The 27,255-nt window shown below is 42.2% G+C and overlaps 1 protein-coding gene and 4 non-coding genes across 5 annotated transcripts; all 5 read right to left on the bottom strand.

Moving 5' to 3' along the window:
* Nucleotides 1-1,399: 1,399 nt before the first annotated feature.
* On the bottom strand, nt 1,400-27,255 carry NOP58 (NOP58 ribonucleoprotein). Its single transcript, XM_063341035.1, has 15 exons — nt 27,054-27,255; nt 22,949-23,025; nt 21,132-21,184; nt 19,136-19,260; nt 17,957-18,093; nt 16,708-16,772; nt 15,371-15,505; nt 14,340-14,485; nt 13,265-13,391; nt 12,415-12,578; nt 11,566-11,700; nt 10,429-10,490; nt 7,759-7,892; nt 2,491-2,591; nt 1,400-1,733 (listed from the first exon to the last, which is right to left on the bottom strand). Exons 1-15 carry the CDS (start codon nt 27,096-27,098, stop codon nt 1,677-1,679), a joined length of 1,563 nt encoding a protein of 520 aa, XP_063197105.1. The 5' UTR covers nt 27,099-27,255; the 3' UTR covers nt 1,400-1,676.
* Nucleotides 13,012-13,097, bottom strand: LOC134519093 (small nucleolar RNA SNORD11). The gene has a single exon (XR_010072143.1). It is a non-coding gene; the product is annotated as a small nucleolar RNA SNORD11 (small nucleolar RNA).
* On the bottom strand, nt 14,155-14,238 carry LOC134519094 (small nucleolar RNA SNORD11B). Its single transcript, XR_010072144.1, has one exon. It is a non-coding gene; the product is annotated as a small nucleolar RNA SNORD11B (small nucleolar RNA).
* Nucleotides 16,056-16,143, bottom strand: LOC134519088 (small nucleolar RNA SNORD70). The gene has a single exon (XR_010072138.1). It is a non-coding gene; the product is annotated as a small nucleolar RNA SNORD70 (small nucleolar RNA).
* On the bottom strand, nt 20,783-20,871 carry LOC134519087 (small nucleolar RNA SNORD70). Its single transcript, XR_010072137.1, has one exon. It is a non-coding gene; the product is annotated as a small nucleolar RNA SNORD70 (small nucleolar RNA).

Raw genomic sequence — 27,255 nt, forward strand, 5'->3', positions numbered from 1 at the left:
CAAATTTTCTGATTAGGGTAAATTATATAGGACAGTTTCTGAGCAGCACACACATAATCTATCTGATACTTTTGAAGAAGCAACTACATTAATAGTTCAGAGGAAACCGAACTCTCATGTCTGCAAGGATTTGTTTGAAAATGCATTTACAATAAAAAACTAAAGGCATTAATAGCTAAGTCTTCCATCTCATTATGAATAATTTTTAATACCTTTGCTGCCCGCTCAAGCGTTTCAGCTTAAATTCATCTTATTTGTCTAGCCAAAAGCAGATGAACTGGGAAGATCTCAGTATTCCCAGACAATCCAGAGCTCTGCATAGTAAAACATCAGTGACTGCAGTCAGTGCAACAGAAGGATCCACACGTAATACCTAGGACAAGAGATGGCTGCAACATGGTAGCACAATCCCAAGACGCTGTTTCAGGATTCTCCTTGACCAGCCTCAATTATAGAAGTTGAAGTCACTGACACCTTCCGGAAGAAAAAAAAATGCCAGTTCATATTCTTGATACTGGTAGGACTGCATTAATAAACATGTTACCAATTTTGTTAGGGATTCAGTATATCCACTTATACTAACAGATAAGTAAGCCACTGGCAGCTAAATACCAAGAGCTGGTCAATAAGCTGTATTCCACAGAAAAGCACCAGTTGCACTGGCTGCAGAGTTACCAAATGTTATCCAGCCTAAGACACTGCCATTTTGTTTAGGTAATAGTCTACCATTACACCTAGAAAAAAATACCTTTTTGTATTAATTAATAAACTGAGTGATAAGCATTGACCGATAAAAATGGTTTCCTTTTCCACCATAAAGCTTCAGGAGCTTTAGTGTCTTAATCATATGATGCTACTTCAGTGCATCTGCATCTCCTACAAGAATGGCAGAATTGGCAAATGGCTGATTTTTGCTACTAATAAGAAACACTCGTCTTTTCAGCTTCACTATCAATAACTGAAGGAATTTGGCCTGGGCTTTTTTTTTTTTTAAATCAAGTGAAGAAAGTTGCCACAATCGTCACAGAAGCAATTTGGAAGTTAACTCATGTTAATTCAAAATATGCCTCTGAATCTTGTCAGTCAGTGCAGCAAAACCAAAATGTTTGAAAGGTGATTAAAAAAGGCTTTCTCAGGAGAACTACAGCACAGACTCAATAATGCACCTCAGCTGTTCAACGGAACTTTGATATTATGCAGAGATATTTGTATCAATTTTATGGAGAACTTAAGAATATTACAACCTTTGAAATCTTCAGAGAATAAACTGCAACAGGACATCTACACATTTAGAATTTTTTTTTTGCTGATCATTCATTTGAAACAGTAAGTCTTAGAAATAGTCCTGATAATGGTTAGAAAACCAGCAAACAAGTTAAAAGACAGAGATTATAAGATCTCCATAAAAATGTTTTTATTCCTTATCAGTGGAGACTGCATATGAAAAGAGGATCTACTGCAAGCTTTTCAACAAAAGAAACTGCAAAAAACCAGCAATCCTCCTAAGTAGCAGAGATACTGGGGTATCCTGTTCCAGGGCAGAAGAGTTATCAAATCCATCTCCTTGCCCTCTTGCAACACAGGGAAGTTAGTTTTCAGCAAGAGGCTAAAGAAATTATGTCAAGAAATGCCACTCTGAATCAGCTGTCCAAGGGCAATGTTCCCCCTGTTCCTCATCAGTCTTCATCCTCATCTTTCATTTTCTTCTTTTTCTTCTTCTTTTTCTCTGCATTCTGCAAACAAACAAATGTTGCTGTGAACAAACCATAGTGGAGAAGCAAAGCAACACATGTAGCTAGGCAACCAAGCTCACACTCAAAGCATCACAGCAGCTGCCGTACTCAGCAAAGCACAACGCAAGAGATGTCCCCTTCCTCTGGTGCCAATGTACTGGTGTTTACAGCACGGGGGGGCCAGCAGGCAAAGGAAGCTGTGCTGTCTGCCACACTGCTGGCAGCTCAGCACTGCGGTCAGACTGCTTCAGGCAGCGTAGCTGCCCTAAGCAGAGGGGAGAAAATGAAATCCCATGTTAAGAACAGGATTTCAAAACTGAGCAACTAGCCTGGTTCTGTCTCATCCACTCTACTGTTGCTTGGAGACATCAAACAATGCTTCATCAATTCAGCAGGTACAGCCTCTGCTCCCTACAAGTCCTAAACACTAGACGGATGCCTGTGGTTCGGCACTAAGGGACACCCTCCCCACTAGAAAGCATATAGAAAGAAGACTAAAGCTGGGGGTGGGCAGAGGAAAGGAGAGGAAACACTCCTGGTACACAGAGGCATTAGTCACAGATTTCCCAGACCTTATTTTGTAACACAAATCTTCTTGGACATTACAGTGATGGATATCATGAAATAAAGTTACTAGAGCAAAACTGTCCTTGCATACCATGGTTTATACAGATAAGAATATGTTTTCCCCCCTCACTCCCTATGTTTCCGAGAGTATTCCCATAAAGGATCAGGTAGCTGTGCAATTCTGCCTCACCTCAACTGTGGGGCTTGGCTCCTCTTCTTCAGCTTGCTTTTCCTTATCCTTTTTCTTTTTCTTCTTTTTGACGGGTTCAGCATCTTCTACAGTTGTCTCTTCTGTATTACAGAAGGAAGAAAAAGGAAAGGCAGGTTGTCAGTTAAGAGCGTAAAAGGCAAAAGAAAAAGCTTCCCATGAAATGTGAGAGGACGCAATGATGATAATATGAATGCAAAATGCTGAATACCACGCTGATCCTTCTTTACATCTCTCTATACCTTCCCCTTACCTGCTTGACTACTCCCTGCTATAATCAAAATATACAACTACCTAAGACACAAGTGACAATGTTCAGACAGCACTATATACATCTGGTGCAAACACCACTCCTATATGCTGCTCCCAAAGTTTAAAACAATCTTGCATATTTTCATTAGTCTTCCAACTTATCTTCAAGTACTCTTTCTGAAAACAGACTGTCCACAGTTTGGCAAATATTTTCACCAGCATCACAAGAGCAGTGGAAGGACTCTAAAATCCACATTAGAAGTGTGTTCAGCCAGCAGTAGCTTGTTTGCAACTGATTTCCCTACCTTGACATGGGAAATTTACTAAGAAGCAGACCTGTTTTCTTAATTGTTTAGACCAGCAAACACAAAGATTTCTTAATGCTGAGCATTTAATGCAAAAGGAGAAATTCCTTCCTGTCCTGGAAGACAGGAATTTAATTATTTGCATAAGCTGAGAGAAAGGTTAACCCAAGGAAAGATTTACTAATGCCCTCTTACATTTATTTTTCAGAGCTATTTGCCAACAGCTGGCCTATCTAATCACAGTGGTAAAGGCACTATGATTTACCACTCATTTTCTAGAACACATACCACAGTTTTAGGAATCTCTAGGTAAAGAAACCAAGCAGAAATCATTACTAAGCTGACAGCCTATGCAGTAGCCAGGCTGTTACTGGAGCATACCCAAGTTAAATTTATTTGCACAACTGAGTCAGTGCCGGATACCAAGTTTTCTCAGTATGTACTACTCATGAGCGAGTTCATGATGTAGCAACCACTGTCCTTCAGCAGCTACAAAACTGAGATGCTGAAACCAGTGGTGTTTGTGGTGTGTACAGTTGCTACTGGATGTGTGACTCAAGAAGTAATTTTCTCACTGTACTCCCCCAAAAAATGAATCAATTTCATTTTGAAGCACATTCACTTACCACTTACAAAAAGAACAGAAACAAACCCAGTGCAATTATAAAAACCCCAAAACACACAACCTGCTAACATCTTGATTGTACTTCATCACAAGTTTAGTTCCTCAAGGCAGCACAAGGATCACATGAGTCAAAAATACACTTCAATCTTTGCCTCTAACATAAGCTTCAGACAAAAAAAAAAATTGGCTTCAGGGTAAAAAATTTCTAGACATGTCTACAGGAAAATACAGCCAAACAACACATGCAGTTTTCTGACATTAAAAAATGCCAGAAGCAAAACAGCGAAGGATTCCAGATAAAGGAACTGGTAAATATCATTGTAAGTGGATTCTGCCATACACATCATTCACAGTGAACAGCATGCAAGCATAAGGCATTCAAAACACGTGTAAAAGTATCCTCACCTCCCTATGTATCACATAGGGAACTAAAAAGTAGCTGAAAAATAAGCATAAACTACATTAAAGCCACACAGTACAACAGGAGCATACGCATCACATTTTGCTACGCAACACATTTTCACTCAGCTGGATTGATAAGCTACGCATTTTCAAGCAAAACGTTGGGTGGTAACCTTGGAAAAACAACTTCTTGTTATTCCCCTACATGTCATCAAGTCTGACACACCAGGCAGTGGAACCTGTCACAAATTACAACCGCAGATGATGCACTGTGCACTCATAGGCACTGTCACTTCTCACAGCTAGCAGCAGATGCCTTCCTGAAGATTTCAGTTGCTGCTTTCTAGCAAAGCCTATCACAAGACTTCACGTATTTGTACCCAGGCAGAACGACGATAAAGGCTTCAGGGGTGCTGGTCTTTTCCCTCTGGGTGCAACACTTCTAAGTCACTCAAGCCCAGTGGGGTTTCTTTGTGATACACAGCAGCTGACAAGAAAGCCAACAGCTCTCACTATCAGGCACCCAAGGCACAGAAAGCAGCACCCGGAAGCGCAGTCTGATTGATGGCCCTGTGCAGTGCTGGAGATCACCAGCAGTAGTTCCACTCACCCGGTTTCCACCGGTTTTCTCTAAGCTTTTACACACCAGCCTGATGTACCCTCCCTCCTCCACGTAATTCTCTGCATGTACAGAATCAAGTCACATTGCCTATCAATAAAGACACCACATTGTGATGTTGCTGTCATTTAAGGCTTTGTGTCTTGCAGGGTTCACTCCTTTAATTTAAGATGGTATTTCTCTTTTCAAGGGAGGCATTTCCATGTGACTAGCTGCTACTATATCCTGATGCTTAAATGCAAGTTGAGCGCTTCAGTGGGGGCACTGGCTAGCTGTGTTGGTGGTATGCATTCTGTCTAGCCACATTCAATTTCAAGGACTGTAGTCACAAAAATACCTGTCCAATTTCCCTTCCCCCACCATTAAAACATGTTTTAACAGACAGGCCCTTAAGTGGATTATAACTTGTTTCAGGCAGTATCCTTCCGCTTGGTTTCTCTTTAGGTGCAAAAGGTGAAAGTGGTCTGAAGTCATGCCTCAATCCCCGCCCCCCCCACCTCCCAGTTCCTGTCTAAAGTACTGCCATACATGCACCCCAAACAGGGAGAGAGAAAACGCCACACACCTCGTCTTGCATTTACATTTCAGCCTAGCACAATTCAAAACACTGTCCCCCTTTACAACAAATATTAAAGCAATATAATGGGGGTTGGACTAGGTGATCTCCAGAGGTCCCTTCCAACCCTATGATTCTATGATTCAATAGTTTGACGAATCATTTTTCAGTGGCAGCTTCCCAGCTTATTCCTGTCCCTTACCTTCCTCATGTAATACAAACTGGATCAAAATTGATCTGGCTGAAGAATTCCTTTTTTTTTTCTTGGACTGCTTTTCCACCACCCCCATTTATCATGCAGCTGCATAAACAGCATGGGGAAGAGGGGGCAGAGACTTCTTTCACAACACTATGTCTGGGTGTGTAATCTCTGACCAGGGAAAAGCTTAATAGAGCACTGCATCAACAGGAACAGAATTAAGAACAGCAGAAATTAAAGGCTCATGCATATTCCACTGGACATGCAACATAAATCCTAATGCTGGGACCTCCTCTGCACTCCGTGTATTATGGCACTTACTGAGCTACCCAAACTTCTCGAACCACCACCACTACCCCTCTAGCACACCGTGGAGTCATACCACCTATACTGGAAGAGAGCAAGGTCATGGTCCGTCTGGCCTGTGTCAGGGAAATCCATGCACTTTGCTGGGTGATCAAATACAAGAATTTGCAGACATCGGGGCAGTGCTATTTTAAAGGGTACAAGAGGACACGCTGAAGGGATTAGTTCTGCACACAGCTGATACGAGATAAATAAGCTCTCAGAAAACACTTCTTCCATAGCCTGAAGCAACTGGCACAGTTAGTTCTAATGCCCAAGTAGCCAAATAAAATGACCCAGTTGATATGAAGAACTGGGAAAAAGCAGGAGCTACGAACCACGCATCTGAAGGATGCCCTACCTTTTCAGGCAGAAAAGCAACACATCTGAATCCCGTACTTCAGGACAAAACAGCCAGCACAGATTTCAGAAGGCCACAAGTACTCTGAACGCTGTCTACCACTCAAATACTTCTTGGTAGCTCAAGGATACCTGCTAAGCTGCACCTAACCCCTAAATCAGGGGGTATCAATAAAGCAAAGGAAGCAAACACAAGCGGGTTTTGTGTATAAAAGCATGAACCATTGAATAATATGTTTATGAACATAAACAGCCTCTTCAGACTGTAAGTGACCAGGCGGGAAATTAATATACTATTTCACCTGTGAGCAGCTCATGTCTGTGATACGTCAACACTTGCTTTGATAATGCAAGGGAAGCCCAAGGGAACAATTCTGGACTACGGTAACGGAAGTTAGTTCAAAAGATTATCAAAAGCAGTAGCTGTGAGAACACCTACATTCTCAAAAAAGCAAACAGGCAAAGTTCAAGCCTCTGAAGTACTCATGTGTCCTTGTCTCATTATGATAAGTACATGAGAACAAGCTGGGGCACAGATCTCAGCTTTATAGCACAAAGGATTCTCCTTCCAGTGTAACTTTAATTCTCAGCTAAGTTTAGGTTCCTCCAAGTTGCACCATCCATGTACACAGACACCATGAACCAAGTGGCATGCAGAAAGATCACACCTCAGTGCCAGCTGAGCATGAAGAGGTACAGAACCAGTGTAACTACACTCTGATATTCTAGAACACAGCAGCGCAGAGAAGGGCAGAAAGGGAAGGCTGACAGCCCTCACCTGCTGCAAGCACAGGTAGCTGACAAAATTTGCAAGTAGCCCATGCCCAGATCTGGCTCAGGGTCTCTCAGAAGTGACTTAAAGTCATCTTCCTTTTCCTTTTTTCCTCCCTTACAAGTTACACACTGGGTACTCCACTATCACAGCAAGTATTAGGCCATTTAGAGGTGCTGAAATGCACACTGGAAAAGAGAGAATGTTTCTTAAAATGAACCACAATATAAAACCAGATTATTTTGAAGTCACAGTCCAAAATCTTCACACAGTAACTTATGAGGGAAGGAAAGAACAACTGTGGCCATAGTTCAGTTTTAGCTCTCCAGAAAATAGCAACTGTTTATGTATTAGGTAAATTCAGACTGAAATTTCCAAGTGTCATTTCACCTCAAATTCTGACCTTTAACGTTTATATGTCGAAACATGACAGAAAACATTTCTATACAGAATCAAACAGTATTCTTTAAAGAAAATTGGGCAGGTTCAGGTTTTACAGAGAAGAGCTTTTTTGTCTTCAAGATACTGAGACCCACTAAATATGAACCTGCTGAGCAAGAAATTCTGCAAGAATTTTTTTTAAAATTTTAATTATTTAAAAAAAAAAGTTCTTATATGCTTACAACTGTTTAAAAGCATATATTTAAAGTAAACCGAATACAGTCTGGTGTCAGTCCATAAAGGATTATTATTATTTTTAAAATACATGGTCATACCCATTAAGAATAACCAGGTTTTGTGGCTGGCTATAAATGTTAAGCCCCACTGCACGATGCACACAGCAACATGCCAGCAGCACAGATGCAGCAACTAACCTTTCATCTCTGCTTTGAACTTCTTTGCTTTCACAGCAACCTCTGCGTCTTGTTCTTCCACCTCCTGAATTTTGCGTTTCTTTGAAACGGCAGGAAGCGTAGAGTCGCCAGATGGGTCAAATATTTTGACTTCGCTGTAATGAAGAAAACAAGTCAGTTTGGGTAACAAAAAGAAGAGACAGTCCCCAGGTAAAATCCTGCAGTTGAACATAAACTTTCCAACGCAACCTCCCGAGAGCATTTGCAAATCAATCTTGCTCAGCTAACAAAGCATCTACAGGTTGTGAGCTCCTTTCTCCAATACATGAATGGTTCATCAATAATCATGACTACAGGGTATACTCCAGAAAGTACAACTGTCTGATCTGAACAGAAGACGCTGGTTAAGCAAGAGTTTAGTTCTGGTTTATATCTGTTCAAGGCTCTACAGAGCAGTTAAATTACCCATTAGATTGATCTCTCTGCCACTGAAAGCCTTTCTATCACAGCTGCCTATGCTCACAAGCACACCGCTCCCCATAATTTGGTCCATATAAGCATACCCGAAGGGTAATATATATACATATACACACACACACGTATATACATACACACATATACACATAGGATTAGAAGTAGCTTTACTTTTGCTTCTTCTGCAGTGCCTCTCCACCATTACCTTCACAGGACACAACTCACAAGGTAATGCTATGGCTTATCTCTGTATCACTTGTATCACTGACTTTATGGGACACGCAAATACCTAACCAGTGCCTGAAACTGTCTCTTCTTGAATATTGCATGCTCCTTTGTTCAGTCCCAAACTCCTCTACAGGCTGCAGAGAAGCAGCCATGCTGAAACCCAGTGCTCTTTAGTTGGACCTTTTCAGGGGCAGTTGAATCATGTAATAGCAATGAAGCAACTTTTTTCTTACTCATTCAGAACAGAATTGTACTGAAGGAGAAAGGAGTTTTAAAACAGTAAGCCTAAACTATTCTCCCCCAGCCATATACTTAGCATCCAAACTTCTCTAAAATAGGAATCTGAAGTAGCTACCTTGTGCAGATTACAAAAGCAACTGAGGCTAGTGACCAGACTGGGAAGCATGTGGTGATGCTAGCAGACAGTACGATCAATTCATCCTCTAAGCATCAGAAACTATTCTTATGGGGCTGAACACTGTATATTGCTTTACAAAAATTGATTACGCAGGCATTTGCAAACAGTGGGCTCTGCTTCAGCGAAGCCCAGGCAAGAGTTCACTGGCTTCCTTGTCATTGTCAAACTACTACATATATACAGAGATACATAAAAATACAAATCAGCAAATAAACATGACAAAGATAGGTAATGCACACATCTTTTTTGTAAAGAATACTGACATGCTTCACTTGAACCTCATCACTAAAAAACTACCGCACGATTAACTTCTGAAACATTACTCTGATGTAGCTATTTCATGCAGGATCCATAGTTCCATACAAGACTAAGAGATTCTTGCTAACCTCCTTAAAACACCAGTTTAGCCCTTCAAACAATCTCCATAAAGCAGCACTACTGCAATTTTTGTACTACAAGGACAGCTTGACAGGGACTGAGTCAGTTTCCCTTTTAGGCAGTCAGACTAAGCCAAACAGCCAGGAATTATCTGCAGTCTCTCCCCCAAGCCTAGACACGTTTACAGAGCATGTCTAACAGTAGAAACATGTCCTGGCAGGAATTCATGACTCCTTATTTCAAGAGGTCAAAACCCAGCACGTATGTTGTCTCCTCAACACCCTCCTCCCTAACCTACTGCCTCCTTACACGCCCTGATGGTTCATTTACTGACGCTGTCTTTTCAAAAGCTGCTCCAGAAATCACAGCCACCACTACACTTTGAAATGCCTAGCATATGGAAACAAAAGTTACAGCTAGGCTTGAGAAATATGTTTGGGGACTGCAGATGGGTGCAACAGTGCTATTTTTTCCCTCACAGAACTAGCAGCCAGCCCTGGTTTTGCTGAGCGCTTGCCCTCTCTACACCAAAGGTTCAGCAAAATAAGCAGGCCAAGCAACCAAATTAAGCGAAAAACCCAGATGGTACAGCTCAGACTAATAATAACCCGTTCCAATCCTTAGATGTTCAGCTGTCCCAGCTGCAATTTACAGTGTCACTTCAGGCACCAGAAATGCTCTAGCAGTGTCCAGAGTACAGACCCTCTATTACCTAAGATACATATTACTTATTACGTACAAGACCTAAACAAGATGAAGCTTTGCTTAAAACAAGCGAGGAACAAGACAACTAAGTAGGTCTCTAGGACAGCTTCCATGTCAAAGGAATTAATTCAAACTCTGATTTTCTCAAATTTAATTTATTCAGACATGCATTAAATAAAGCTGATACATATTAAATCCCCAAACTATTCAGCTTTTTGGGCTGATGATGATAGCATCTAAATACACTTCTTGTCTGATCGTGTCAGTAATTTACTATTAGAAAAATCAGGACTGTTTCCCCAGTTCAGTGGCTTTGCCACAACAGTAAGACATGGGAAAATGGAAATTCCCATAACAATGGGACCTGTTATCAGTGTTTAAGTTTTCTGGATCTTAAGTCAACTCAGCCCACAACCAAAAGTCTTCTCAGAAATAAAAATATGGAGAGTTATTTATAGTCAGCCAAGCTGAAAGGAAAAACTATTCACCTCTTGTTTTGATACTTGTCTGTCCTGGCCAAGGCTTTTCCAGTGCCACTTATTCTTCTTAGCTACAAGAAAAATTTAGGCGTGAAAAACAAATTACTCATAATGAAAACAATTCACAACACAAGTTCTACAGCTCTTGAAAGGAATTAAAAATGGAAAGATAGACATACATTATTGGTCAGGCTCTTGTGCATCTGATGAGTCTTACACCCGGGAGTAGAATAGTGACAGGGAGGTAACTGGGCTTGAGAAAGGCCTTTCTACTATTGTTCTTCAAGAGACCAATTCAATTAAAGGGCACCTAGTACTGGATCAAACATACCACAGCCACATGACATACAACATCATACCTCTAAATTCCCAAGACCAGCTCAAAGTTGTGCACACTTTCTTTTTTTTGCAAGGAAAACTGCATGTCAGGGCAGGTATCACCCTATGCCTGGCATAAAGCCAACCTTAAAACCACAATACAGGCCACAAGCTGGATTTGAATTAAATCTGTACTTGTCAGGTGATCAGTTTGTGCTTTGTTATTAACCCGTCTCCTTGCCTTTGTTTCCATAGGAAGTATCACCTCCCATGAAATGCTCAAGGAGGAGCAGGCAGGTTTTTCTGGATTTGTCTTTTTTGTTCTAGCGATGCCAGTACTACAGCATTAGTATTAGATCTCCTAGCTTGGAGGGCTGAACGTAGTCCTCATTTACAAGATCGCATGCAGCACGCATGTCACCTAAAAGAAGAAAGTGAACCCTACAGTCTCCCAGCATGCTGTGCCGACGGCAACAAATGGAACAGCAGGTACAGAGAGGCAGGAGATGCATTAGGTGATGGGAGGGCAACGCAGCAATTTGCAGAGTAACACCTTGCTTTAGCTACAGAGACAGCTCCTCAAGACTAAGAATCATCAGAGTTCAGATTTTAGGGAACTGTGGTGGAAAATATGAGGGGGGAGAAAACCCAAATGCGCTTTCTTCTAAGGTGAAGAAACTGCTCCAGCCAAGGCTGTAAGAAACTACAGAATTAGAGTGACACTAGGTCGCACAACTGAGTGAAGGCAAAAGACTCAGAAAGCAGATCATCAGAAAATCATACCATAAACAACGACGTCAGTTTCATGCAGCCCTCTGCTAGACTTACCCCTCTCTCTTCCAAATGCCTCAGTCTCGTCTCTACTTTTAGTCTGTTCTCAGCCCCCATTTCAGCATTGGTGTCCTCTCCGAGGGCATCATAACGAATAGTCAAGGCAGTCTTAGCTGCCAGCATTCGAGAAATCTGGAAAAGCCAAAAAGAGTATTAAATGCTAAGACTTAACGTAAGACAATGATTCACTCTGATCTGGAAACCATATCCACAAACAAAAGAACAATTGAACATTTACTAGCAGTATTTAGTCCAAAAAAACAATTAGTACATCATTCCTTTAATACTGAAATACTGTTAACGTAACACCTTATTTTCTTGACAGAGGGAAACACCTGAGACAGCAAGTTAGTTATACGTATCCCACTCTACCCCAACCTTTACGTCAGATTAGCTTGAGGTGTAATTTCCATATGCATAGCTCTCTCCACAATTCAACACACATTCATCCCCCTGCATTGTAAAAGCCTAAGCTCTTTAAAAGCAAGTCACAAAAGTTACTAGCTTTAGCACAACAAGAGTGATTTTCAAGTTACGCTAAACTAAGTTGGCCTGTAACAGCTTAGTTTACTATCACATAGAAGAAAGTAGCAACGTACCCCTTGAGAAAGCCAGCATTACGTTGTAACTCAGCAGGAACACATCTATGGACAATACCATTCATATTTTCAAACAGGAATGAATGACATCCAAAGGTTTGTGGGACAGTGGCGTTTTCCATGTAACCATGGAGCAATACAGTAAAGCAAGCCATGGAAAGAGCGTCACTGTGAAGCTCAAGCCATCTCATCAACAGATATTCATGCTCTGGAAAAAGCCAAGCTGGTAAACAATTCTGGAACTCACCTTTCCTTTGTTTTTGGTGTTGGTTTGTCCCACTAGGGAAGCATGATAGATAAGGCCAAATTTAGGTGTGTCCCGTTTAGTCTTCAGTGCTCTGAAGAGTGCCTTCTCAGCACCCAGTAACTGAACCGTTGAAGCTGGATGTTTTGCCAGGTTCAAGAGGGAACCTAGAAGGAGGTGACACCGCAATAGTAACTTGTCAGAGGAGCAGCTAGAGAAGCAGGAGGCTAGCTTCCTACACTATTCAAAAGCAGGAAGCTCAGTAAAAAAAAGTAGAAAGCTCAGAGCCATCTATAAGAGCTGCTTCATGTACATTTTCTGAAGGACAGATAAGCCATTTCAGTCTTTCATGCTTCAACTAACTCTGTCTTAGTCTGATTTCAGCCACAGGAAAGAAGGCTGACTCAATAAAACATGTTCCACTGGAGTAATGCCTACTCCTGACAAAGTCTGGCAGCAAGAACGTGTCATCGCAGAACTGCAGCACAGATAACTGAAGTGAGGCTGCTATCTTGAGCCAGTCTGACTATAAAAGCCTAACGCCAGTTTGTCAGTGTTTTACCGCAGAAGTGACTGGACTATCAGCAGGAGGCTCGGGAAGCGTCTCAGAAGAGGTAGTGACTTAAGTTGCCCTCATATTCCAAAAAGAATTCAGGCCAACTGAGAACTTCATCATCACAGACTACTACCAAGCTCATGCCGGTATTCTCAGATTCCTTAAGAGCTACCTTCCCTCCCTTTATCATGAGATGTTCATCAGGGCCTTGCATAATGTTTTTAGCTGACCAGGTCCTCAGAGAAAATCTCTGATGAGGTCATCTAAGCTTTATTTACACTGATATGCGTAACCCACCTGCATGAGCAATGAGCCTTGCTCCAACCAGTTCACCCACCATGATGGTGAGATTAGGAGCAATGGCCATCATTCTGTTCTTCAGGTAGTCATACAGCTGTGTCCGATACTCAGAGATTTCAATCACCTGGCACAGACAGAGTTTGGTTACAGGAATCAGTATTAGCTGACTGACAAATATCAAGTTAAATATATTGAAATGAGGAACTGCCGAGAGTTCCAGTAAAAAAGACTAACGAAATGCAAAACGCACAGACAACCATAAGCCAGCGTTACAGAAAGCTTTATATAGGGCATATTCCCAGAGCAGAGCTACATCCACAAAGTATACTAGATCTGCATTGCTCATTCCCTTATGCAACTTATTTTCTCAGCAAAGCTCCTGATAAAGGACCTGACAACATGCCAAAGACAGCGAAGTAGAACAAAAATACTAAGGACGTTTTCTTTAGGACAAAACCCTGGAACATTCAGTCTTCACATAAATCTTTGCCACCATTCTCTTGACATGGGATAAATGCTCTTTACTTGTTCCACACAAATACACACAATTAGAACGCACATAAAAAGGCAGCCCGGTCTAGACCAAGAACAGGAACTCCTAACCCTGCCACTCCCTGGTAAAGTCACAAAGGGATCCAACTGGCACCACTAAAGTCAGAGGGAGTTCACATATAATCCAGATGAAAGCAGGATAGGGCTCCTAACTCTTCTGGGGCCTCAGTGCTCCACTTTTAACCCAGGGTTTATCACCAAGCTTCAAAACTGACAGATTAAAAAGAGGCTATAGAGTACCATTGTCTCAAGGACTTAAAAGCACAATGATGTCAAAATTCCAGCCAAAAGTAAGACTGCGACTTTTGGAAGACTGTGCAGACATCAACAATCTGAGATGGCTCAGATGAGGTAGTGACTGTGCACCCTCATGTTTATACATCAGGAGAGCAACAATACAGGAATCATCACTGCCATCACAAGTGTGTTTGGAACACCCTGGGAAAACCTCTCCTTGACAGAAGAGGCTCTGGTATGGCTAAAGTGGAGTTCCTATTGCTATTCATCCACACGTACATACCTGATCACAGAGATGGATTATGTTGTTTATGTCTTCTTCTGATACTTCTGTCCCCATGGAAATCTCAGCAGCAGCCTTCACATCCTCTTCGATCTCCTCTGGTAGGATGTCAGAAACATCAGAGGTGGCAAAATTGGTTCTGTCTCCTGTAGGGGACAGACGAAAGCATGTTTGTGCTGGGGGCGAGATGAACTAGTAAAACAAAAAGCAGCACAGAAACAGACGGCAATAAAAGGCCAAAATAACAACAGTGAGTCAAGTCTGCTGTCATTCTATTCCAAACTCCCAAAATACATGTCAATGTTCTGACTTCACATTTATACTAGCTGCAAATGGTTGGAAATATTAAATCTGAAACTAGAAAAAAAGCCCTTACTCTGTAACACTGCATATTTCACCTTTTCAGTAGCTCCTTGCTGCAAGATTTTCACTCACAAGATTACAAGGGAAGAATTCCAGGAAGCGAGCAGTCATTTACCACTAACCAAATCTATGTAATTCTTCCTACAATTGGGAAAAAAGCTCCCTTAAAACCACAAGTCTCTCTGGACTGCAAACTTCACTTAATAGTGAAAAAAAAAAATCATCAATACAAAGCGCATGCCTAAGAGGTGAGACAAGGATCCAAAATATTATAGCGGTCATTCTTTCTGCTCTTATGAATAATTATAGCAGTTGTAGTCTCCAAGAACACCCACAAACAGGCAGCAATTCTCTTTACATCAGTTTTTGGCAGCTAACTTCCCAACGGGTCTGCTGACTAATTGTGATTCTAAGAAGATATGCCGGTGGTCCATGAAGAACTGACCAGTTATACAGTATCGGCTTTCTCTTAAGCTTCAAAATGGTAAACTGCATCAACACACAGATGCAAGCACACGCTACTTTTCTACTGGCCCTATTCACGCTGTTGCTGAAGGGAGGATTGTACACAGGGTCATGAGTGAGTGGCTGGTTTACAAATCAGTGCCATTAATGCATTGCATACTAACATGCAACATTCTCCAGGCTCACGTCTCCTTATTACTCACCAACTTTCCGCACACATTTACAATATGCTAGGTTATCTGTGATGATTTTGCCCAGTTCAGGGAAGTGCCAACCATACCATTCCCTACAGCGCATGATGTAGTTATTCAGTTCTTTGTCCAAGTCATCAAGAAGTGCTAAGAGAAAGAAGAATGGACTTTTTTTTCTAAAAAGGTAATCTAAAAATGGAAAACTCTCAAATAAACACATTTAAATAGTGTAAAGGGAGATAAACTGAAGTACTTTATCCCATAAAGACTGGAATGAAACATAAACTGCATAATCCCAGGCACAATATTCTAGAAATATTAGAATTCCCATGGGTGTGGCCTGAAAGTTTCATCACTGGGACTGCCTTGGAGAGGCTCCTTTAACAGCTGTGAAGCACATTGTGTGTAGCCAAAGCTCTACACACGAGATTGATGTAAAACTTAGCCACCTAATAAGCTTTAAGAAAAAATGTTTTAATGGTGAGAAACTGATCATGTACTCAATTATTTAAGATTGTATTAAGCCCTTTAGTTGCCTTTATAATATAAATATACCTAACACAAATTCACCAGGCTCACCATTTACGAGATATGACCAATAACCTAATTTACAACATAAGAGTATTAACACCCAGAGCATATATTGCTACAGAGCCCTGAGGCTAAAATATTTCCTGCTAACGCAATACCAACATTCCCATCTGTTGTCTCAGTGGTAGTGACGAAGGAACTGATTTAAATCATTAACTTCAGCTTAACTACGTTTCATCATTGACAACAGTCTGGGAATTAATATTACAAACAGGATTCCTCACCACTGCTTCACAGCAAGCATGCCAAATATGATGTGTATGTCTTCAAGGAAAACTGAGGAATGGGCTTTCCTAGCTGCGTTTACAATTTCAGTCTGTCTACCATTAAGAAAGCAAGCAGCATTACACACTGTAATGGGTTTTACAAGCCTAATGTAAATGCGTACTTCTAAGTTGCTCTCTATGTAAGATACCACCAAAGTGGTCAGATAATCCTGTCCTACCTATTCTCACAACACTGCTCAGAAGGGAGGCGTGTTGGGAAGTGAAATCCTCCTGAACTTACACTGCCTGTATTTCAGCTGATCTCTATGCCAAAAAAAAGTGGACATCAGTTTACTTTATCACCCTAAAAATGTGCCTGCTTGTGGAAAACCCTATGAAGAAAACACACCTTATGCCTAGCTGAACACCAATGCCCAATTTACTGAAACATGCTAAGAGGAAATTGACAGAAATACTTTTCTGTAACCAATGTAAAGAAGTCAGCTATCCTAAGCTGAATCCATTAACAATTTAAACTCTAAATATACTTACAAATTGCCTGGATAATCATGGTATCTACTTTGTCTGGGCTGAATTTCAACTTGTATCTGGAAAGGCTGAGGAGACAGAAATACAGTTTCATCAGCATCCTGACATCCTCCTGCAGAGCACATCCCACCTGCTTCTATTTTACATGAATACAGCTGTCCATACATTCATACCAGCTCAGTTTTATGCCATTGACTGCTCACAGCTGCGGCCAGAAGCCACACTGACACAGGTTTCGCAATAGCTCCAACACATGTACATGCACGTAGCCCACAACCAGAGTGAAAGGGAAAGTTAAGGCCATCTACACCACGTGCAGCAGACTGAACATGAGTGCTGTGGCAGGAAATTGGCTGTTGGTTTCTTTCTGCACAGTTCCCCACAAAAAGTATTTGTCAACAGCACTTCCAGTTCTGCAGCGGCTGAAGACAATCCACAAAATTGTACCTACCCAGTAGCAAATATCAGCAACTCTAACATAAAGCAACAGAAGAAACTTCCTGGAACAGATACTTACTGTCTCAGAAAGCCCATTACCATCTGGCTTTACTGTATGTTTAAAATTTCTCGTTATGCTACATTAAAAGACACTTGATATCAATGAGGACTTGCATCTTTGAAGTCCTTTTTCAATATTAATGTGCATTTTCTAAGCAAACACGCATCTATTTTGAAGGAATTAGAGAACTACTTTGCTGTAGCTAACTTGCCAATGGCTCATGTACAGAACAAGATCATGTCAGAATATGACTGCTTGACCCCATGCTGATCCAACAACTTTGTATTTAACTACTACTGCACTAAACCTAAAAGGCAGCAATAGCAAGGTAGGACTTGCTATTAACTTAAATGTTAAAGGTGCCTTTAACATTTACGTCATGTATTATATGGGTATTTATTCTGGCATAAATCAGCAAATTATGGTCTTCACCTTGTCTCTCGGTGGCAATGGAGTTTTACATGACCCATCTGACTGCTACAGAGACATTTCCAACCAAATCCTAAAGTACCTAACATGCAAAGGAAAGCTATCAACTTTGACTCTGGGTGAAGATGAAGCCTTTCCCTAAAGGGTGGCTGCAAATTGGAAAGCCCTTCCTTTATAAAACAAGATTTCAGATATAAATGTACCTTGACTTACAGAGTATGAGACCACATCACATACTTGGAGACACTTTAAGCAACACAGAGTAACCAATGACACAGGAGTGGGACAGACACAGGATGAAATAGAGCTGTTCTAGGAACTCACCTGTGTGCCAGACCCAGACACATAGCTGCCATCTCTCGAGAAGGGAGGCCTGTAATAAGCCCTTCAATCTGTGAGCGAATTCCTCTCATCAGCTCTGTAACCATTGGGCTATGTATACAACTCAAATTCAGCTTGTCCTGCAGGACGGAAATCAATGGTCCAAAGTCAGGCACAACAATGACATTCCTCTAAAGCCAGTAGCCTTATCTCATTATACTCATTATATATATACCCACTGCAATCCTGTGATCGCACAACAGTTTCAGTCATTTTTGATGCTCAAGGTAGCAATACCCCCAGTTCCCCACAGATTAACAATTCCAGTTTGAAGAGGAGATTTATAATTAACGCTTTATCTGCTATGTAGGCACTGGAACCAAAGAGTCAAGATTTGCAGTTTATCAGAAACAGTTTGGCCACAGAGAGAAAATTCAGAGGTCGAGGGCTGGGGGGCTTTGGGTCTTTTTCAGAGAACAAAACTAAACAATTAGTTCAAAGTCCTTCATATTGCTCACTTTAACACTGAATTCGCCTAATTTTGCAGCCTACATCAGCCTCCTAAGACAGCATGAGGAGGTGGTCAGAATAAGAATCACTGGAACAGGGAGCAATCAGACATAGGAGATGGGAACCTAGTATTTGACACCTTGGAGACACTGAAGAAAGCAGCCCACATCTACTGTACTCTTCCTTCCTTTGGTAGGCAAGGACTGAAGGTTGTGCACAACTGCTTTAGACTAAGGAAGGCAGAATGATGCGCACTCCCAACAAGACAGTAAGTCATCACCACACTATTGCTGCATCTGTTAGTGAGGAATAAGTGTGTCTGGCTGGCTGGTTTTTGTTTGATTCCTCTCTCCTCATGTTCTTTTTCCGGATGGGATCATTAGCAAAATTAATTTTTTAATCTGCAGGGTTTCTAACCAATTTTTAAGAGAGAAATCAAGCAAACCTGAACACCTCAGTGCACTTTTACCATATCATTCACTTGTGTACTCAAGAAAACATCTTCCCAGTGTGCACGCAGTACACATTTGCTCATAAGATTAGGTATCTTCCACACTGCAAACACAACATTGGCAGTGTAATCCATTGCTAATAACTGCAAAACCTTTGAAAAAATACTATAAGATTTCAGTAACATGAGACAAAAGGAAGAATGGCAACATCAGTTATCACCTTTATGACACCTCCAAGTTTGGCATCCGCTACAGCCAACTGTTCGTGGGCATCTTTTGCCACTATCTTCTTGAGAATTTTCTTCAAGTTCTTGCTGAGCTTGCCTTCTACAAGAGCTGTGGATGCTGTATAAGACAAAAAGACCAAAGATGCAGTTTATTTCCCCTCCTAAAACCTGTAAAAATAGTACTCCTAACTTGGTATTTTTATTTTAACTGCCCACAGTAGCTCCAGCCTGAGAGGCAATACTACTTCACCATGCAGTGGCTAAAATCGAAATAGAAGAAAATTATATACTTGCTCCTTTGGAGGCCTAAATCAAAAACCCTTCTCCCAGTTGCCTCTCCTTTCTCCATGTGGTTTCGCTTCTATTTCTGTCAATTTTGTTTAAGGATCTCTACCAACAGTATGCCATATGCTTTAGATATATGTTTAACATTTCCGAAGGCAGGGTTATATGGGAACACTTTGTGTATCATTTAATTAACGAACCATTTTCCAGGTCCCTTAGTCAGCAAGCGTATCTGAAGTTGAGTAATGGCTTATTTGCATCCTCTGATGATGATAATGTACTATCTAAAGCCCAGCAAAGAATGATGTCAAACACACTGATTGGGCAGCCAGACATGGACCTTTTTAATACAGAATGTAGACTGAAGAATTTTAAAGGGATGTTCTTCATTTTCAAGTATTAATAGATCTGTAAAAGCTTTACAATCCCACACAATATATTTTGAGCAGGCACTTATAAAACTCTCTTTGTGGGTCAGCTCTGTGCTCCACTGAACTTCTGTGATTGATGCAACATCTTCACCACAGTAAATAGAGCAGAAGCCAGTGATTTTTTGATTTCTAGAACCTGAATGAAATGTAAGGGTAAAATCAAAGCGCTCTGCTGAGCTTCCTCTCAAGGTTTCTACAATGGAGATAAGTTTCCACCTTTCAAGCTGGCCAACAGCTTCTAACCCACTTAAAACAGCCACATACATAGTCTTCCCTTCAAAATAAATGGAACATAGGTAGTCTGAATAAACTCTCCCATTTCAGGTAAGTAAACCTGAGGTAAAGTAGTATAAGTTTTTGTGGGGGTGTGTGTTGTTTTGTTCTGTGAGGGCAGTGTGGTGGTTTTTTGGGTTTTTTTTTTAATCAGTCTAAGTAGATCTGAATCCAAACCAATGCAAAAGCAACACAATCCAAAAAATATGCCAGGGATAGGAATATACAGCAGCTTCAATCTCGGTTGTTTCACTTGCATCTCACGCATGATGGTGGCATCTCCATTCTTGTTTCCGTAGCTTCCTTCATAAGCTATCCCTATCACATCGGAATACGAACATCCATTCTTTAGACAAAAACATGACCTGGAACATCCATCTACTGATGTCATACAGCACATTCAGCAGTCACAGTTACGCCATTTCTGAATTATTAACTAGAACTTTTATCATTTCTGTTCAAACTAGTTCACAATATCAAGCATTTAAGTGTTGAATTAGGAAAAAATATTGAATACAAAGCTTTCTATTTTGCTTAAAGTCCTGAATTTCTTTCAAGTGCAATACAGGCATTGTTTTAGGCTGAAAAAACACAGGCATAATACACATCCATAAAACAACAGCAGTTGTAATATCATATGTACTCTGATATCTGCCTGTTGTCTCAGTGGTAGTGACGAAATGTTGACTCAAATCAGTTATATTCAGCTTCAACAAGAATCCATCATTGACAACAGGCAACATGTATCAGTCAAAACCTTCTACTTGGTGCTCATTGGTGAGCTGCTTGGGAAATAAGCATGGTATGAAAAGAAACTAGACTTCATTACATCTCTACTGCACTGGATGGATGACCTCATAAAACAACACACACAGGTGACTGAAAAATTTGTAATTTAAAAACTAAGCAAAGAAACAGAGCAGGGACAGAGGTGAGTAACGGGTGAACTAGTGCATGACAAGGATTATTTTTTTTGTAAGAATGGTGTTAACTCACTTACCAGCAAGTGCTTCTGTTGTGTCCTGAAATTTTTCAAAGTGTTTCAGCTTTACTCTACAGAAGAAAAATACAAGCGTGTAAACAAATGTACATAAACCAGATGCTAGAACCATTTTACTTTTTTTTTTCTTCTATCTGACTCAGCTATTATAGTTCCCCTCTTTTCCCTAAGACTGCAAGAGAGCAGAGATCAGTATCCAGATCTTCAAACAGAAGGAAGAGCACTAAACCTGCTGATTAAGTTTGAGCCTGATGTGACTTTTCAGCTGGGTCCCACAAACTTTATTTTTTAACAAAAAAAAAAAAAAAAGGAATTCTGATTTAGTATTTCTAGGACCAACATAATCAGAAAACCTAAGCCCCCTTTTGGTTTTGTAGTTCATATTTAAAGACAGACATCATCCATTTAATTTTCAACACTGCACCCTGATTAACCAGGTGTCACTGCAGATTGACTGATGATAGCATCTTCCCACTCATCTTCAAAAGGGAACCTTCTGCCTCTGTGGAATGCATAGCCTGCACAGCCCAGATTTAACACGCTTTTCAACCAAATGCATCTTCAAAGACTTTAAAATTGAACTGATTCATTGCCCATGAATCCTCAAGTCCTTCCTTGTAATTAGATGTTAGAATAAAAGTTCTTAGCTGAGCTTAAAACAAACAACATAAAATTCTTCCATGTCCTAACTGCTGACCAAAGCCAAAAATCATATGGACAGTGTTTAACCACACTGTGTCAGATCCTTAGGCCCAGCTTCCCTCTCCCCCTCACATAGTCTGTGGTGTTGATATCTAGAGTTACAGTTAAGAAGTTATCTAGTTATCTCAATCCAGTAAATTCCTTGTCAGGGACAGGCATTTGACTAATCCCAGTTGTGATTAACCACTGCTCTTTGTGAGTCAAGTATCCGCAAAGGAAGCAAGGTCACAGATAAAGCTGAATGCTTGAGTTACACATTTGTAGAGGCCAACAGAAGCTCTAAGCTTGTAGTGATGCCTTTTCAGAAAGGCAGAAGAGATAGGAATTACTTTGATCAGAGTAGAGATCCATTAAGAGCCACATCCTGTCTAGGAAGTGGCCAAGATGATGTTTCCAGGATAAGATTAACAATACTACAAAAAGGCAGATGTGGGATATTCCAGCTGCTCCTCTAAATAATGTTACAGAGCAGGATAAATGCAAATCACAAGGCACAGCTTGTTCAGAGGTATCCATTATAACCAAAGCTGGTTAGAAATCTTCCAATAAAAACACCCTAGACAGACTTGGAAGGAATCCACAGCTGTCCCCGGCTTTAGGGCAATCTGCCAGAAAGGCCAACTTAGTCAGTAGACACTGCAATTCCTGTGCCGCTACACAGCGGTGCTAACACTCACTGATGGCATGGGCAACAACACTAACTCTCAATTCACATGCTATTAGTTTCAGATGGATTAAACTTTTTTCTTTAAGAATTTCCTCTCCGTGAGCACAAAACCCTGTCATTTCAGCCAGTTTCAGCATTACAAGCTTAGATGTTCTTGTCAAAGCATCCAGATCTCCTTCAAATATTGCTCAATTTTTTGCTTCAGTGGCACATGGTAATGACTTCTGCACCTTAATTACACTGCAAGGAAAAACGACTTATTTCTTTGATATTCCGTTTTAAGTTTCTCTGAGTATCTAACTTCACATTATCACTGTTCATAGCTTCTAGGTTTTATAATACTGAAAAACAAAAATCAATACTTCCTTCTGAACCTCAGATGTGTGTAACTACAGGCAGTCACATCCTTCCAAGAGTCAGGCTGCTATCCCCACATAAAGCTGCTTACATTTTGTTGGCTTTTTCAGGAGTTTCGAATTCTTTCCATAAACTGTCAACTTCTTGGAGCTTTTTCTCATTCAGAACCTGTGGAAGAAAAAAAACCAAACACAACAAAAACGCACACAATTATATTTAAAGCACTTTTGAATGACCTTCAACCTGGCATTCAGCAGAGAAGATGTAAAGCAGATTTACAGTGTATACAACCACTGGAAGTTAATACTGATCCAGTCAACAAACTCAATTTTGATGATCTCCAGTTTCATCACTCTCTCTCAGCAGCTTTATCCTACTAATATACACACAACATTATCACGTTTTCAACTGAATTACTGAAGTTGCTCAATAATGGCTGGGTTCTTCTGCATCTGCACATTAAAGCAAAACCCTCTGCTTGTTTATCAAAACTGGGCTTGCTCCACCTCCTCTAGAGGACTCATTCACAACCCCAGTGACCTAAAACCAAACCTGCCACTACTTCGGCAAAATACAAACATGTCTGGGACGCCTAACAGGAAGAAGTGATCCCACAAGTCATTTTCATTAATCTGAGCTAGCCCAAGGAAGAAAGAGAACAACCCTATAAAGAAGACTTTTCACCACAGCCTGGTAATCAACTGAGCCAAGAATTACCTAAGAAGCAGCAATGGCTTAATCCCATCTCTGTAGAAAGGGGATCCCCCTCAGTTTTTGAACAGCATAAACTGTTACAATTACTTCCCTAGAGCCTGCACACATTTCAGGAAACGCAGAGTGTACTGCAAATTCCTAGAAAAGTGCTCAGGGGAAGAGGACAGTCAAGATCTTTACAACATTATGTTCTTTACAGCTCACTCAAAAACCTTGTTGTTTTGTCCCCACAACACAAACGCAACAGAACTGCAATTTGACTTGGTACAGTGCAGAAATCATTCTTGGGATTATGAGATTTTGCTCCCTTGCAGATTTTTAAACCTAGGTCAAAAGAGGTTGTCCTGTTTAAATTCAATTAGTAGCTGAGCAAATAAACATACTAACTCGTTTCCCACAGGACTCTGAGGCACAGAAAAATCTTGGGGCAGCTCTTCCTTTCCTCACCCTGCTGATTCTTTGCTCCAATTCATCTTTCCCATCCCATGGCCTACAGAATTTTCAGACTCTATAAACAGACATGGGCACATAGAGAAAAATAAGATTGTCAGGGTATAGAAATTACATGCCTATGGATATTTTGTGTCCTGCAAGATAGTAATACTCATTGAAAAAAGTCTTCCAAGACTTAGAACATGGTTATGCCCCATTTACCCTTACTATTTAGACTGTTTAGAGCAGTCTATTTAGAGCAACACCTACAAGGGAATACCTGAGAGCTACCCAGCTTGTTCTTGATCACCAAGGCATAAAGGCAGAGCACAGTTCTGCTGGCAACAGACATTTCTGGGCACTGCTGAAAAGGTAAGTGGGGGACTGTGACTGTCTCCCAAAATTCAGAAGTGCAAATTCTGTCCAACCCTCAACTAATTAGAAAGCAAGAAACAACCCCAAATAACCCCCACCAAAAAAAAAAAAAAAAAAAAACCAGCAGGAGCAATCTTTAGAGACTACTTTAAAAAGAAAAAAAAAAAAAGCTAAACTCTGCAGAGAATATTTTGATACAGAACGAACATATAAGTGCAACAATGACCCAAGTTTGCAGCTGAACAGCTAGGTGTCTAGGAAAGGGAAGCTATGTGATTGAGAGCCTTGCCCTGCAGATGTGCGCTGCAGCTGGGGCTCGACGCATCTGACCTTGGCAGCTGCAAACAGAAGCAGCACAGAAAAACCAAAGCTTGCCTCAAAACATGTATTTCAATAAAATACTATTTCTGCTCAGTTCCAGCAGACAGCTTTGACCTCTCCCAATCCACCCAGGCACCATTTGCAGCCCGGTGTCTTTCCCAGCCTCTGAACGCGGCTCCTTGGTGCCTGGTGCCCTCTAGCCGCTCCGCACACACACCACAGCCGGACCCCAGGAGGGCTGCAGCGCTTCTGCACAGAGACTCCTTCCTCTCTCTTCATGCCCCTCCTCCTACCTTTGTTGACGCCTACCCTGCTTTCAGAAATTAAAATATGGGTTATTTTCAACTCGTCCTGGCTCCTGTGAAAGGTTAAAAGGCCTTGGCTCATTGCACAAGAGGTCTGAGCCTACGCAAGATGTAACTATTATTTTTTTGTTTGTTAGTAACTTGGAAGGTGCAGCATACTAGCCAGTATGAACATCCAGCAAGCAAAACCTTCAGGGAGACTGCTGTATGTGTTAGTTCCACAAGTACAAGTGTTGGGGGAGACAGGACAAACAGAACAAACACTATCTGCTTTTAGAAGTATTTCTGTCTTCTCCTTGCACCTTATGTCTCAAAATCCTCCTTGCCTGAATTGCACAGCTTCACCCCAATGAACAGGAAAGGTTTCAGGGCAGATGAAGTAAACAGTGCTCTGTAGAGCACCAAGTAGTGTTCTGCAGCAGGCTAGGGCAAAAGAAACCAGCACCTTGCTCTCTACACCTACACTGGTGTTCACACAAGCGCTACAGGCTTTGGGAGGAGTGGCTGGAGAGCTGCCCAGCAGAAAAGAACCTGGGGGTGTTGGCTGACAGCCAGCTGACTACAAGCCAGCAGTGTGCCCAGGTGGCCAAGAAGGCCAACAGCATCCTGGCCTGTATCAGAAATAGGGTGGCCAGCAGGACTAGGGAAGTGATTGTACCTCTGTACTCAGTGCTGGTGAGGCCACACCTTGAATACTGTGTCCAGTTTTGGGCCCTTCACCACAGGAAAAACATTGAGGTGCCGGAGTGGGTCCAGAGAAGGGCAGTGAAGTTGGTGAGGGATCTGAAGAACAAGTCTTATGAGGAGCAGCCGAGGGAACTAGGGTTGTTTAGTCTGCAGAGGAGACCTTATCGCTCTTTACAACTACCTGAAAGGAGGTTGTAGAGAGGTGGGGGTCAGTCTCTTCTCCCAAGTAACAAGCAATAGGACAAGAGGAAACGGCCTCAAGTTACACCAGGGGAACTTTAGACTGGATATTAGGAAAAGTTTCTTCAACAAAAGGGTTATCAAACATTGGAATGGTCTGCCCAGGGAAGTGGTGGGGTCACCATCCCTGGAGGTATTTAAAAGACAGGTAGACATGGTGCTTAGGGACGTGGTCTAGTGGTGCACTTGGCAGTGTTAGGTTGATGGTTGGACTTGATGATCTTAAAGGTCCCTTCCAGCCTTGATGATTCTATGATTCTACGCTAAACGCAGAAAAAAGCCTGAGGGGGAAAACATACAACCGTTATGATCAAACTCTATGAACAACCTGATAGAACCGCACAGGCATCAACACTCGAGCGAGAGAACAGGCCAGAGGGGAGCATGGCACCGCAGCAGCTCTAGTTTAGACTTGTTCAAACCACCATGAAACTGCAGCCTTTGAGCCACCTCAAGGGGAGGCTGACAGAGAACCTGTTTCTCCCAGCACACATCCTCCGCTGAGCGAGGGAAGTCAGACCACCCGCCACGCCTGCGGGCAGGCTCACCCTGCCCGTGTGCTCAGCTAGCCGACGGGGCCCACTCTGGAAAGGCGCTCAGGCCGAAGCGCCCCGCACGCCTGTTTGGGAAGGCGCTGCCTGTCTCTCACAGACACCTTTCCTGCATCCACAAGGAACATCAGCCTCGAGAGCACAACTAGGAAGGGAAAGCGTCAACATGCCCGAGCCCAAAGACTCCAAAATGGGCATGGCCACGGGTGCACGTCCTCCTACCAAATCCACCTCCACGAGTGGGAGGACACGAGCACCACGGGTGATGCCCGGCACCGAGGAAACCCCCCTTCCTCCCCAAGGCACCTTCAGACTCCACCTGCAACCCCTTCCCCGCGCCTCTGCCCCACGGCCTCCCTCTCAACGCGGCCTCCCTGCTCCTACTCGCCGCCCCACTCCTCCGGGCCCCACCAGCACCGCCAGGGCCAACGCGCAGAGTAAGGCCCTCAGGAGCCGCCCGCCGCAGGGGCGCCCGTCACCCGTCCGTATCCGTAAACCCAGCGCATGCCCGGAGCGCTCCCCCACCACCGCCCCAGCCCTCGCTTTTGCTTCACAGCCGCCCACCCCCCACCTTGAAGATAGCGTAGCCAGCAGCGGTCTCGAACAGCACCAACATGGCGGCGGCGGCAGGGCCGGCGGCGGGCCCGGTGGCGGGGACGCGGCCACGTGCGCCAGCGGACGGGACCCCCTCGGTCAAGCACGCGCGCGCCGGAAGGGGAAGCGGCAGCACGGAAGTGAGCACAGCGGATGCAGGGGAAGCGAGCGGGGGGTGT

Source organism: Chroicocephalus ridibundus, chromosome 7, assembly GCF_963924245.1.
Source record: "Chroicocephalus ridibundus chromosome 7, bChrRid1.1, whole genome shotgun sequence".
NCBI classification, from domain to species: Eukaryota; Metazoa; Chordata; class Aves; order Charadriiformes; family Laridae; genus Chroicocephalus; species Chroicocephalus ridibundus.

What these genes read in the sequence shown, in the direction of transcription:
- NOP58 (XM_063341035.1), bottom strand. Translation starts at nt 27,098, where the DNA reads ATGTTGGTGCTGTTCGAGACCGCTGCTGGCTACGCTATCTTCAAG. An exon ending in AAGGCTCATTGCTCATGCAG is followed by an intron (nt 12,579 to 13,264) that starts GTGGGTTACGCA and finishes ACCTCCTTCTAG; the next exon opens with GTTCCCTCTTGAACCTGGCA. An exon ending in GACAAGTATCAAAACAAGAG is followed by an intron (nt 7,893 to 10,428) that starts GTGAATAGTTTT and finishes TCTTCATTACAG; the next exon opens with CGAAGTCAAAATATTTGACC.